This window comes from Hyaena hyaena, unplaced genomic scaffold (assembly GCF_003009895.1).
Source record: "Hyaena hyaena isolate Hyena2069 unplaced genomic scaffold, ASM300989v1 scaffold_45, whole genome shotgun sequence".
Classification (NCBI taxonomy): Eukaryota; Metazoa; Chordata; class Mammalia; order Carnivora; family Hyaenidae; genus Hyaena; species Hyaena hyaena.
Genome location: NW_024080677.1, coordinates 2153667 through 2167141, shown reverse-complemented (window position 1 = coordinate 2167141; position 13475 = coordinate 2153667). Strand labels below are relative to the sequence as shown.

Sequence of the window (13475 nt, the reverse complement as noted above, 5' to 3'; positions counted from 1 at the left end):
TTATAATGTTTACAATAAATATTTTAAATATTTTAATTCAACATCTAAGAATATGAATTTTTAAATATTTTGTATGGTTTGTTAATTGACATTTAATGTTGGTCTCTTCTCAGTTTATTTTATATCTTTTAGAATGGCTAAAAATGAGAATAGGTTTGTAGTCTGTCTTTTAACATGGAGTTTAACTTGTAAAAAAATCACGGGTGTAATTGGATCGTCTTAACAGTTGTTCCAGTCTATCAAATTTTATTTTTATTGCTTCAATAACATAATATGAGTTAGAGGCTACTCTTAGGCAACGATTAAGATTTTCTTCTTACTGTATTTTTTCTTTTTAAAGTAGATTGATTGATTCAGGTCCTGAGAAAATTTCCAGGATTAAATGAAAACTCTATAGAGATTTTAATAACTTGCTTTTTACATGGACAAAATATTGAAAGTGGCTAAATGTTAAAAGTATTAAAAATTTTTTTTATTGAAAATCTTGGGTTATGCTATCAGACCTTTTTACTAGATCTTTATCCCCCACCTCCACCTTTTTTTCTGAGTCTCTAGTGTTTGGTATGACACCTGTTGCTCAGAAGTCTTGCTTTTTGAAAGCTGATAAAACTAACTGCACTGTTAGCAACTGTAGCAATGAGTTTGTAATAAGATGGATGCAAGATATCTTATAGGAAATAATTATAAAACCATGCTGCAACAAGAATCATTTAAAACACTATTTGATGGTTTAAATCTTGAAAACAGAACTATGCTAAGTTTCTGTGTAAACCTGTTGTCTAACAGGAAGTATTCATGATGAAAGATTGATCTTGAAAATGATTTTCACTTTATACAAATCCTTTGAGGAATTAATCTTTATGTGTGCATATAATTAGTTTCTTATGGCAAGAAAAACGGTATTCAGTCTGCTATAGTATCAATATCTACAGTCTACTTCTCTAGGAGCCTGTTTGTACGTACATACACACATACGTACACACATACATACAAACATACACATACATACGTACACACACATACATGCATGCATACATACGTACACACATACGTACACACATACATACAAACATACACATACATACGTACACACACATACATGCATGCATACATACGTACACACATACGTACACACATACATACGCACATACACACGTACATACGTACACATATACGTACATACATACGTGCATACATACATACACATACGTACGTACACACGTACATATATACACACATACACACATACGTATGTACCCACATACGTACGTACATACATATACACATACATGCATACATTACACTGATTTAACCGACATCTTTGGTGTTTACTCCCCTTCTGTCATCGCGTTCTTGCTCATGTGACCTACAGTAAGCAAAAACACTTCTGATGAAATGGGAAACCGATTTTATAGTCCTTTTCTAGGCTTTGTTATTCTATAAGCTCCATAAGCAGTGGGTTAGGTGTATTACTTTTAGTTAAGCTTTAAAGTTTAAGGAAAAAAATTTCTTTTTCATGTGCTATTTAAATTAAAATGCTTTTTAACTCAAAGATCATATTAAAATAGGATTTTTTTTGCTCACCTCGTTATCAGTTTGTCTTATTAATAACTTGCATCCATCAGAAGCTTTAGTATTTGTTATTGGTTTTTTATTTTGGCCTGATCAAGGGAAATATTTGTTTAAAGAATGCCTTGTTTACTATACCTCATTAGAATGACTTTTATTTCTGTGTAAATAAATGTATTTCTTTACATTGCTCTAAAACACTTGCATCTTTGCTCTTTTCTAACACTGAGCTTTCCTCTGTGGCTGCCTCTGAGGTGCTTGTTTCAGGTATAGCTGTTTCTTTTCTTTCACTGTGTGCTTTTCTAGCATTTATATTTAGTGGGTCTTTTTTCTCTCAAAAACGCTCATCTGAGTAAAATTTGAATATGATTATTATAATATAGTTACTAGCCGTAAAATGAATGTTATTTATTACACTTTCACTGTATACATTTTAAAAGTGTCTTTATTTTACTTTCATGCAGGTGATGAAACCTACCAGGATATTTTTCGTGATTTTTCCCAAATGGCATCCAATAATCCAGAGAAACTAAATCGTTTCCAGCCAGATTCACAGAAATTCTGAGGTTTTTTTTTTTTGTTTTTTTTTTAAGAAGGAGAAGAGATTAAATTGAATGATCCCCTAATGTACTAATGTGTACATCCGAAAACTCACAAATTTTTACAGCCTTAAATCTACTTAATTTTAGTAGCTATCTAGTGGTTTGGAAAAAAAGGTACCCATTCATTGATATTTTTATAAATTAAAACGTAGAACTCTAGTAGTTGGGAGAAGAACCTACTTTAGGACCTCTTTTGTTAAAAAAAAAAAAAAAGCCTGTTTTAAAGGGCTATTTTTTATAGATAAAGTTAAATCTAGACTTAGGCCACCTCTAGGTTACAAGATGCTAAGAGTTTAGACAAAATCTCTGTTTTTGCTGATGGGTGGTGGCATTGAGTTTTGTCTTCCGTGCATCATGCCCAGGATCATTCAGTCAAGCATGTCTGCATCAAGTGGGAGCCAGCTGTCCTGCCTGCCTGAAGACTATGTCTGTCCTTTAGCTTCCCTGATGATTTCTGGTGGTTCTTTTGTGTTTTTGGTAGCCTAGCCGTCATACTCACAATGTGTAATTTCATTATCAGAACTAGAGAACATGTTTCCCCCATTTGCTCATTAATGTAGTGATACTCCTTAGATGTCTGGTTATTGCTGTGTACTTTAACATACACGTGATGGCTGCACAAAGCAGACTGAACTCATGTCTCTTAGAGTTACTCCATTGTATGAAAGAAAAGAACCCTTAGCAATTTTTAAAAAATTTTTAAATCACCAAAAGAATTCTTACTTAAATTGTAATCCTTCATTGTTGGGTTGATTTCCTAAAACCTTGACTAATTTTTCAATGTAATAAAACTATGTTTCAAAGGTTACTTGAACGTTGCAAAATTATGCTTTCATCAAATTGTAACTTTTAAGGGAAAAGTTGATTTATAAAATAACTTAGAGCATTTTTATATTTGAAATTTGTCCTTTTCAACATAGATTTTTGCTGTTACATTGAATGAAAGAAAATTGTCTGAAAAATAAAAAACTCATGTTTTTCTTAGTTTATACTAAAATATATAATGATAAATTGTTTCTAATTTTTTTAACATCTGTGTACTTTTATACACAATGTATATTATTTTAAATTATACCATCTATATATCTTTAATAGTTGGTTACATGAAACACAGACCTTTGAATTCCAAAACCTTACAGATCTACTCATTTATCATGTAAATGCTATAAATTTGTCTGATTCCATCTTTGACACACCTTGTCAGGAGTATAAAATTTATTAAGTAATTTGCTTTATGGTGTCTAATAATTGTCAACAATTAGGTTTAATCTTTTTACAAGTTACATGTAAGTAATATAATGATACCCAATTTCTAAGTAAGAGTTTTAAAAATTTAGGTTATCAAACAAGTAGAAAAATTATATTTAATTTGGCAATAATAAATTTTCTAACATTCCTCCCCCCAATAACTGGAGTTTTATAATATAAGTTGATTGAATCTCAAATCAGGATTTGTTTGAACAGGAATTCTACTGAAGTAAATTCGTGTCACAGAAAGTTTCCATATTTGTTTCCAAATCGTGTGCATATAATGCTTATTTAATCATCACAGTGTGTTAGATAAGGATAAAATATATTTATGAACTATTTCTAAGAAAATAGTAACTTCCACAGCCTGTATTTTAATTGTAATAATAACAGGAACATTATGAAATCTTCACTGTTTCATCTCAGAGCCACAAGTCATCTGGCTTTGCAAAAGTCTGGTTTGTAACATTCTTAGTAGTGTGTACTTTGAAATTGTCCAAAAAGTTCAAGGATAAGGAAATACGTTTAACACAAACAGAAAGAAAAAGAGGGCCTCACCTTTCCTTTGTAGTGCCTATTCCTGAATAATCTGTAACAATATGTGAAATTATTCTGAAGCCTGGTAGAATTGGAATATAGACTTCCTGTTTAATCATAGGGCTTCACTTCTGAAGCCCCTAATTTTTATCTGAGGAAGCCTGGACAGTTTGGCTTTTGGGTCCAGTGTTGGTGCTTCAGATCACCTCCAGGGCCTCTCCTTGTGAAGGCAGTTCTTCATGACACTCTTACTTCCTGTGGCTTGAATCATGAGTTGTTAATGTGGTAGTAATTAGGTAGTCTACCTAAATTTAATGGTTAGAGATGTATTTGAAGTGCACTCACTAAAGATGAGCGTGGTTCTGAATATCTGCAGAGAAAGCTGTATCTTTAACAGTATGCTGAGCCTGGCAATACGAAAATACATTCCTGTGGTTTGATTTCTTGAATGTGCCAAGACTCAGTTTGGATGAAATTTGGCAGAAATGATGCAGTAAATATAGCAAGGCTTTAAAGTAAATTACTACTTATAAATAGTCACAAAGTAGATTGACTCTTACCAAGGTGAATTTAGCTGTGTCAACTAATAGCTTTTATATAGTATGTAACACATCTGAGTTTTATTATTCTGTGAATTACTCAATGTATTATGAGAAATTACAGTGTAAACAATGTTAATCATACTTTTGGACTTCATAAGTCAGTGTGCTTGCCATTTGTTTTCTTTCCCTAACTCAGCTGCTTATATTAGTTTCTGATTCCTAGTCAGTGTTCTATTAGCTCGTTATCATTAGCGCACTAACTTAAAAGTTAGATTAACATTGAAATAAGGATAGCAGTACTAACTATGACGAACTCATAAAATGCAGTCTCACACGCTAGAACTAGACTAAAGGTAATTGAGTGGTTATTTGTAGTGTTTCCTAGTAACACCTATATGTTTAAGATTTCTAAGGTATTTAAAAATTACCTTTGTTACAATCCTTAGACATTTAGAAATTTGCAGGGATTCACTACATTACAGTGTTTATACTGTATTTATACTCGTCTTCACTATAGATTTTAATGAACTTTGATGTTTACTCTCCAAAACATACAATTTAATTTGGAATATGTACTTTGGTTCTTCATGAGTGCATTTTGAGGAAAAAAATTACACCTTCACAGGCTGGACAACTTAAGTTTGTGATGTGTTAAGCAGTATTTTAAAAATATAATTCTACACATGTAAAGTAGGTGACAATAAACCAAATTGTATGTAGGACTAAATTTACTGCCCATTTTGAACAGTAAGACATTCCCATACTTCTCTTAGATTGTCGTATTAACTTTTCTGTTTAATAGCACTTTTGACCCACGGACAGGAAGGAGCAGGACAAAGGATATATTTTTATAGAATTATTATGTCCAGAATGACTTCAGACCTGCATGATATAGTGCAAAGTGCACTGACTAGCAGTTTCTCCCCTTTACGGAATCAGAGCTTCTCACAAATAAAATGAGTGGATGTAACATGGTAAAACGATGACAGCCTGTCTTTGTCTTCCTTCTGCTCGGTGTTCTCTGATCCTACTCTGTCTCAGCCGATTCTCATACTGGGACTTCTGAACAATGCCAGCGTGTCTCTTCGTTGATCCTGGGCTGCTCCTCTTTGTTTTACAGAGGGGAGTCACTGATTTGCTGTTTGGTGGCCCAGCTGATACCAGAGCCCCTGTCTGACTACTAGTCAGAGGCACTTTACTTGTATCATGAAATAAACTGAAATCATGATAAAGCAGCAAAATCTGATAATGACTGCCAGCTTTCCTTGTGTTTTGATAATAAAGACTCCAAATATTCTGAAGCACCTGGATATAAAATTATCTTGAAGGAATAGATTAGGATTTGAAGGCATTAAATTATAGGAAATAATACATTTTTGTAATAACAAACATTAATGAAAGCAAAACGTGGTAAGGTAATTTTAACTCACCATACACTTATCAAAGTCTTGATATTTGCAAATGAAAGATAACCTAGGGCTTGGATTCAGTTTGGCTGAATGCTAACATCTCTAAGTATGATTTTGTGGACATCTTTTTACCATTTACGTACGTTTATCCACTTAAATGAAATGAGAAGGAAGCAAGGTTTGATTACATAAACTTTTCTCTGCATTGGTCTTTTCACTGACTTATGTTCTAGATTTTCTAATTTTTCCTCAACAACCCCTGCCTTGGGTGTTAATTTTAAACAGGGAAAGCTTGCTACATTATAAATAATTGCTGGCAACATTTATTTTACACAAAGGCCTAAAGGTTAACTTTTGGAAATGATATAGAGCTACCCTTCTATATGTGTTTACTTGTGCTTTGTGATATTTCTGGATCATTCCAGTCATAAAGACTTATTACATGTAATATTTCTTGCTACCTGTGAAAAGGCGTTATTTTAAAGAATGTATAACCAACACTCCATTTACTTTTTATTAGTATGTAGAGGATTTGTATCTAATTCATGAATGTAGTTTTACTGTAGTTTGTCATTGTAAATGGAGCAAAGTACATTATCTTTATAGTTATTCTAAAATGTACATTATGTAAGAATTGTAAATATTATACTTGATTAAATACTTTGTATGCTGAAGAATTATGATAAGTCAATAAAAAAATCTCACCTCTGGCATAGTTCTTTTATGCTCACACTTGCACTTTATTGTGAACTACAACTGCAGACATATCTGTTAACAGCTGTCATGTTTATTTTTTAAAGTTACTTTTTAATGTTTATTTTTACTTTTGAGAGAGAGACAGAGTCCAAGTGGGGAGGGGACAGAAAGAGGGAGACACAGAATCCGAATCAGGCACCAGGGTCTGAGCTGTCAGTACAGAGCCCGATGTGGGTCTTGAACCCATGAACTGTGAGAGCATGACCTGAGCCAAAGTCAGACGTCCAGCCAACTGAGCCACTCAGGTGCCCCGCCAACTGTCATGTTTAAAGTCTTGTATTCAAACTTTGTCAGACTGATCCAGCTGATTCTGTTTGCTGATTGCTTCAATCAGGAAATCCATTTTGATTATTTTTAACAGTGCATGAGAGCAGAGGAGGGGCAGTGGGAGAGGGAGAGAGAATTATGAGAGCATTGACTTGAGCTGAAATCGAAGAGTCAGAGGTTTAACTGACTGAGCCACCCAGCTATCCCCATTTTGGTCTTTTAAATATCTTCTTCCAGATTACACAGCTGTATGCTCTCAATTCATAGTTAAAAACAACAAAGGCTGTGTGTGTGGCAGTGGGCCCTAATTTTCCATTATGATTGACATCTGAGGAAGTTTCCAATCTAGGCAACACATTTGCACTCATCCTTTTAGGAAACAAAAACATGTTTTTATATGAATTGAGATAGAAGGAATGGAGGGTTGAAAGAACAGACCTGGAAGTGAATCGCCTGCTTTTGCCTGAAGTTAATTAAAAGCAGACACATAAAACATTTCAAGGTGACTTGCTTTATTCCACTTCATTTTCAGAATAGTTCTGTGAAGAAGAGAACCACACCTATACTTAATAAATTTTTAAAATAACCTCTTTCCTATTGCAAAAACAATGCTTTTTCATTGTAGAAAAATGTTTAATAATTAAAAAAAAAAAGATAATCCTCCACAACTCCGTCATCTGCCTCTGCTCTCCGATATGGTCTCTAGCAGCCACATGTGGCTATGAAATTAATTCAAATTAGACAAAGCTCAGTTCATCTGTGGCACTGCTACATTCTAAGAGCTTAGCCATGTGCCTAGTGACTACTGTTTTGAACAGGACAGATTGTAAAACCTGTCCATCATTGTAGGCAGTTCTGTTGAATAGTTCTTAGGGGGAACTGTTCCTTTTTCAGTATTTATCTTTTCAGAGCTTTGGTTGTGTGTATTTATGTCGATATGCAATGGGAATCTTTTTTTTTTTTTTTTAAACCTGCTTTCACTTAATGGGAAAAGATTTCTAAGTCCTCAAGTGTTCTATATCACTTTGGAGAGGATTAAAAAAAATTTTTTTTTTTAGAATTGAAAATTTCAAACATGTACAACATAGAATAATTACAATAGCTAGTAGCTCAGGGCTAACGTTGTTTTATTAATACTCCCACCCATTTTTTCTCTTCCCCAGATTTTGAATCAAGTCTCAGACACTTTACTAGCAAGTCATTCAGTATGTATCTCTAAAAGAAAAAAGGCAATCACAACATCACATTTCCTTAAACTATAAAACTATAGAGCCAGTATTCACATTGTCCCAAATGTATCAAATATGCTCTTTAAAAACAGATTCTTCAAATCACAGCTCATAGAAGTTCCATGCATGGAACTTCATAGACTTGCAGTTGGCTAATGTCTCTTGAGTCTAAATGTACAAATTCTTCCATTTATTTTTAGACATTTCCACTTGAAGTTTGTGAATACTTTTAATGACAGCATCATTTTTGTTTAACCACTTCATTGCTGAACATTTGATTCCAGCTTCTTGCCATCTTAAATCTAGCTCTGCTTTATCCTTATGGCTAAATATTTGCATACATTCTTGTTTCCTCCGGGCAAATTACTAGAAGTAAAAATGCTGGGTCACAATGGGTGGGTATATTTTTGAGGTTCATTCATTGAGTCAGGCACTGTGGTAGGTATTGGGGATGTTATGGTTAAAAAAAAAAAGATGTACTTCCTATTTTCTTGGGATCTTGCCTTTCTCCACTTGCAGTAGAGAAAGATGGGACTGAATAGTTTATAGGTGGCTCTCATGGAATTGTTGGACGATAGTGCCTCACCTGGACACTGGATAGGCTGGTGTTCAGAGACCACTCATCAAGGCAGTGACATCTAAGTCAAGATTGTACACATAAAGGGAGGTTGGCTGGGTGAAGACCTAATGCAGTGCTTTACAAACTTCGGTCTGTAAAAGATTCACTGTCGAGGACTGAGCTCACTGAAGATACATAGGGCTTTGGCCTTTGTGTTTTTACCGAGCTCCTCAAGTGCTTGCAATGCCACACGGAATCTGAGAACCCCTGTCTCTAGGAGAACCCCTGATCTGCGTAGGAGAGAACTGAGAGTTCTCTTCGAGGCCAGCAAGATTTCGTTGCCAGAGTGCCCTCCAAGAAAGTAGCCTTCCTCCATCTGCTGTAGAGGAAAGTGTCTGTTTCTCTGTATCCTTGACAATATTGGGCACTAGTCAACATGAAAAAAATATAATCCAACATTATGGATGGAAAAAACAATTCTAGTCTCTGGTCAGAAGTCTGAGAACTTGACCAAAGTTAAAGTTAGATCTGAGGAGTTATCGTGGTTACCAAAGTTCTTTGTCTATTTAGCCATGTCATTATATACCCTGCTATTATCTTTTTAAGCTTAGAAAACAGCCCATGTCACCATCGGACACACTGCATATTTCTAATTTCTCTATTTTCCCCTGCTAGAATATAGGCTCTGTGAGGGCAGGGACTTCTGTTTCTTTTCGCTGCTGCATCCTCAAATGCTACTGTGCTTGACATATAGTTGTCACTTATTACCTCTTGAATAAATGACTGGCTACCTTCAATCAACCAATTGATTTAGTTTCCAGAGAGCAATATATTTCAGGAAGCTTACACGTTAATTTTTTTTTTATGGTTAAGTAATTGGAATGAAGAAGCTACAACATGAGATGAGACTAGTCTCGAGTATTTTCCTGTGTTTACAGAATTTGTATGTAAAATTTAAATTATCTTGTTATTCATTTCTTATCCATAAATACCAGGAGTAGTGATCTTATCAAGGCTGAAAAAGAAAATATTTTGTTGAATAAATTCTAGAATCAGTGGCAGAAGGAAAAACCATGTTATTGAAGGTGTAGGTGTGGGGGGGAGGGGGCGGAAGGGACTAAAAGACACCAAGAGGAATTATTTTTCTCTTATTAGTGAACAACAATAACAATGTAATAATATAGCTGTAGCACACTGCTGTGGGGATTCTGTGGAGCATATAATTAAGACTTAATGGAGATCTGTGGTTTTGTATTTGTAATTACCCTAGAAAAGCTATGGTCACTGAATCATATTTTGGTACTTGTAGGATATTTAGACTTCTTGTAGAGCTTAGTGTTTCTAGCATAGTTTTATTGTTTGCTAAGTATCAGGCACAGTTTTAACTACTTCTTATGTATTGTCTCTCATAACCCTAGGAGGCATAATGGGTGCTCATATCAGGCCTGTTTTACATATGAGTGTAATTGCAGCTCAGATTAAGTAATTTGCCAGATGTCTAATAATTTGCATTGCTAGAGCTGGACTTAACTCTTAACTTGGAGAGCTTGCGCTTGTAACCATAGTGTCTGCTAAAAGCTGTGGTAAAATAACACAATTCAGAGCTCGAGTTACTGCTTTCAGTGCTAATCTTGGCTAAAAGCCTGGGCATGGGTAGCAGTTAAGACTTGGGTTGAGATCTGATTCCATTGCTTATTAGCCAACTAGACGTGGGTAATATACTGCTCTGAATCTCAATTTCCTCAGTTGTAAAGTGCAAATAATAACTTTTTTAGGGTTGTGTGGGTTAAGTGAATTCCAGTAAGAGCCTATCATACAAGTGAGTTAATTCAGCTGTCTGATCCCCCCCCTCAACAGACAAGGTGACTAGTATGTATTGAACTTGTTGCTAAGCCCGCTTCAGAGGTCCAGTGTTTTTTTCAGAAAAGTGTTATCCCAACTGAAACAAACAAGAGTTAAAAATGAGAGGAATTGTGGTTCTGGGTACCACGCTTTGACCAGGAACGGCGTGGCACCATAAACTGCGGAGTGATAATTCGTATGTGCATTTGCCCGTGCATTTTCACTTCCGCGTCCGTCAAGCATGCAGATCATTTGTACATGTGTAAATGCTATGTAGTTATTATCATCAGTCCTTAGAAGACAAGTTAGTGAGTTTTTATGGTATAGCTGTCAGTGTCCAGTTGTCTAAGGTCAAAACCGCCATTCTGTGACCTTGGGCGAGCTACCTCAGTATGCCTGAGTTACAATGTTGAAAGCCCACCTGGTACATCTTCAGGCTCTTTCCAAGCGTTAGTCTGTTAAAAAAAAAAAAAAAAAAAGTCTCTGGCGTCACCCGCCTGGGGCTCCGGAATCTCTCCGAAGCGGTGGGCAGCGGGGGCCCCCTGCTGGCCACAGCCTTCACACAGCCTTCGGTCGGCCTCCGGTGCCCGCGCGCGGGGCAGGCCGTCTCCTCCCCAGGGCAAGCCCTCATTTACCGCGAGTGAGGAAGGAGCTTGCAAGTTTAAATTCCCCAGCCCCAGCGTGTCTCCCAAATGTGAAGGGAGTCGGGGGGAGGACGCAAAGCCTGCAAACATCCGCGGGAGAAAGGTACAGAGATACAATGTCTCCCTCTTTGTGCGTCCTGTTTTTTGCTGACCGAAGGTCCTGCCTTGGGGCGCCTCTAAGCCTTTTAAGGCTCGGCTTCGATTTTTAGCGTCTGGTGCCGGACACTCAGGACGGTCAGTTTTAACGGTCCTTACAGCCCGCGGGCTTCCTCGCCGGGTTGGCCCTTCCCAGCGCGAACCCCGCTACATCTAGGACCCAGCGGCGGCCCGGCGGCCCGGCTCCGCCTCTCCGCGCACCAGCGCCCGAGGATTGGCTCCGGGCAGCGCAGCGCCGCCCCCGCCATGGCCGCTGCGCGCCGCCCTGGCCACTAAGCGGCTGCCGGGGTGCCGGACGCGGCCCCAGCTCCCCGGCCGCGGAGTCCGCCGGCGCGCGGCGCATGGGTCGGCGAGGCGGGCCCCGGTGCGCTCGGGCCATGGCGCGCCTGGGCGCCGTGCGCTCCCACTACTGCGCCCTGCTGCTGGCCGCCGCGCTGGCCGTCTGCGCCTTCTACTACCTGGGCTCGGGCCGGGAGACCTTCTCCAGCGCCACCAAGAGGCTGAAGGAGGCCCGCGCCGGGGCCCCCGCCGCACCCTCGCCGCCCGCGCCGGAGGTGGCGCGGGGCTCCGTGGCGCCGGCCCCCGGCGCCAAGGCCAAGAGCCTGGAGGGCGGCGGGGCCGTGCCGGTGGACTATCACCTGCTGATGATGTTCACCAAGGCGGAACACAACGCCGCGCTGCAGGCCAAGGCCCGCGTCGCGCTCCGCTCCCTGCTGCGCCTCGCCAAGTTCGAGGCGCACGAGGTGCTGAACCTGCACTTCGTGAGCGAGGAGGCCAGCCGGGAGGTGGCCAAGGCCCTGCTGCGAGAGCTGCTGCCGCCCGCCGCCGGCTTCAAGTGCAAGGTGAGCGGGGCCGCGGCGGAGGGCCCCCGGGGGACGCCCACCCCCGCCCCACCCCCTTCTGCTTGCTTTGCCCCAAATGCGAGCTCGCTGTCAGCTGGGGGGCGTGTCCAGGAGCCCGGCGCTCTCTGCTGGTGCTCGAGCGCAGCCGCTGTGCCCACTGACTACCCTTGACCCAGTCTGCCCCCCTGAAGTCCCCGTGTCTCCGAGAACTGGCTCGCCCCCCACGTGCCCCCTTCTCTGGTAGCGTTGCAGGACTCAGCACCGCCTTCACTGTCTGCACTTCTTTTTAGTCTACTCAGTCTTTGACTTTTTGGGTCGGACCAGGTCATTTGAAGGCAACAGGAGTCATCCTGTGCTGAGGCTGCTGGACAGGGTCTTGGGGAGGTCGCTTGAATGGCTGAAATTCTCCTAGCGCTTAAGGTATTTCGGTCAGAACTGGCTAAGCCCAGGCCCAGACCGTGTGAACCACCTCATCCCCTGCCTGTGTCTTCTTCCCTCCTCTCGAGGGTCACGAACCCATTTAGAGAAGCCACCAGCCTCCAAGGGAGAGAGACGAGCCACAGGTACGCACGATCTGGGGAGAGCACAGCAGAGCGGGCCACCCCGTCCCAGGTGGACCGACCTGCCTCCGCCGCAGCTCCCACCTCTCCCCATCATCTCCCCTGATCTCCTGGCTCTGCTTGTCAGATTCCACTCCAGACTTCGTGTTCATTACTTCAGCCAAATTGCTAGCCTCATTGTGACCCCGTGGTTGCACAGAGGGGATTCGAGTTCTGATTTTTGGATAGGACTGTAGGTGATCTTAAAGGACTGAGACTGGTGGTGGGGGACGGGCAGTGAGGCCAGAGTCATAACATTCCATGTGTTTGTGCCCAGTGAGTGACATGGGAAGCCGCTGCCAGGATCCTGGAGGGTTCCAGGGCTTTGGGTAGCTCTTTGTTACCTACACAATCAAGTCCCGGCTTCTAGGAGGGCCGGCGGTGCTGTGGGCCTGGCTTCCTCTCCAGCCTTTGCTTCTCGTCTTCCTGTGTGCCCCGTAGGTCTTGACTGCGTCGAAGGTGCCTTTACACAAGCTGTACTCTCTGCCCAGGATGCCCTTCCTTTCCTCCAGGTCTCTTGGCCACTCTTAGCTTTCACCTCCCCTGGAAATGTCCCTAGGCTTGGGGACAGTCTGTGTCCACAGTCCTCCGCAGCTTTTCGTTCCTGCTTCCCCCCGATAGCACACAAAGTCTGTGTCCTTCCCAGCACAAATGCGCCTGTCCAGAGCAGCCAC

The 13475-nt window shown here is 40.3% G+C and overlaps 2 protein-coding genes across 10 annotated transcripts in view; both read left to right on the top strand.

Moving 5' to 3' along the window:
• ACAP2 (ArfGAP with coiled-coil, ankyrin repeat and PH domains 2) overlaps positions 1 to 3120 on the top strand; it is a 147201-nt gene extending 144081 nt beyond the window's left edge. For both annotated transcript variants that reach the window (XM_039230373.1, XM_039230372.1), the window contains one exon: positions 2034 to 3120. In XM_039230373.1, coding sequence (XP_039086304.1) covers positions 2034 to 2134 — 101 coding nt within the window. In that variant the 3' untranslated portion in view covers positions 2135 to 3120. The remainder of the gene's footprint in view (positions 1 to 2033) is intronic.
• Positions 3121 to 11614: 8494 nt separating this feature from the next.
• Positions 11615 to 13475, top strand: part of XXYLT1 (xyloside xylosyltransferase 1) — a 167683-nt gene continuing 165822 nt past the window's right edge. For all 8 annotated transcript variants that reach the window (XR_005528100.1, XR_005528096.1, XR_005528098.1 and 5 more), the window contains exon 1: positions 11615 to 12202. Coding sequence is in view for 1 of the 8 variants with exons in the window: in XM_039230341.1 (XP_039086272.1) it covers positions 11702 to 12202 (501 nt within the window). In the remaining 7 variants the exon portion in view is untranslated. The remainder of the gene's footprint in view (positions 12203 to 13475) is intronic.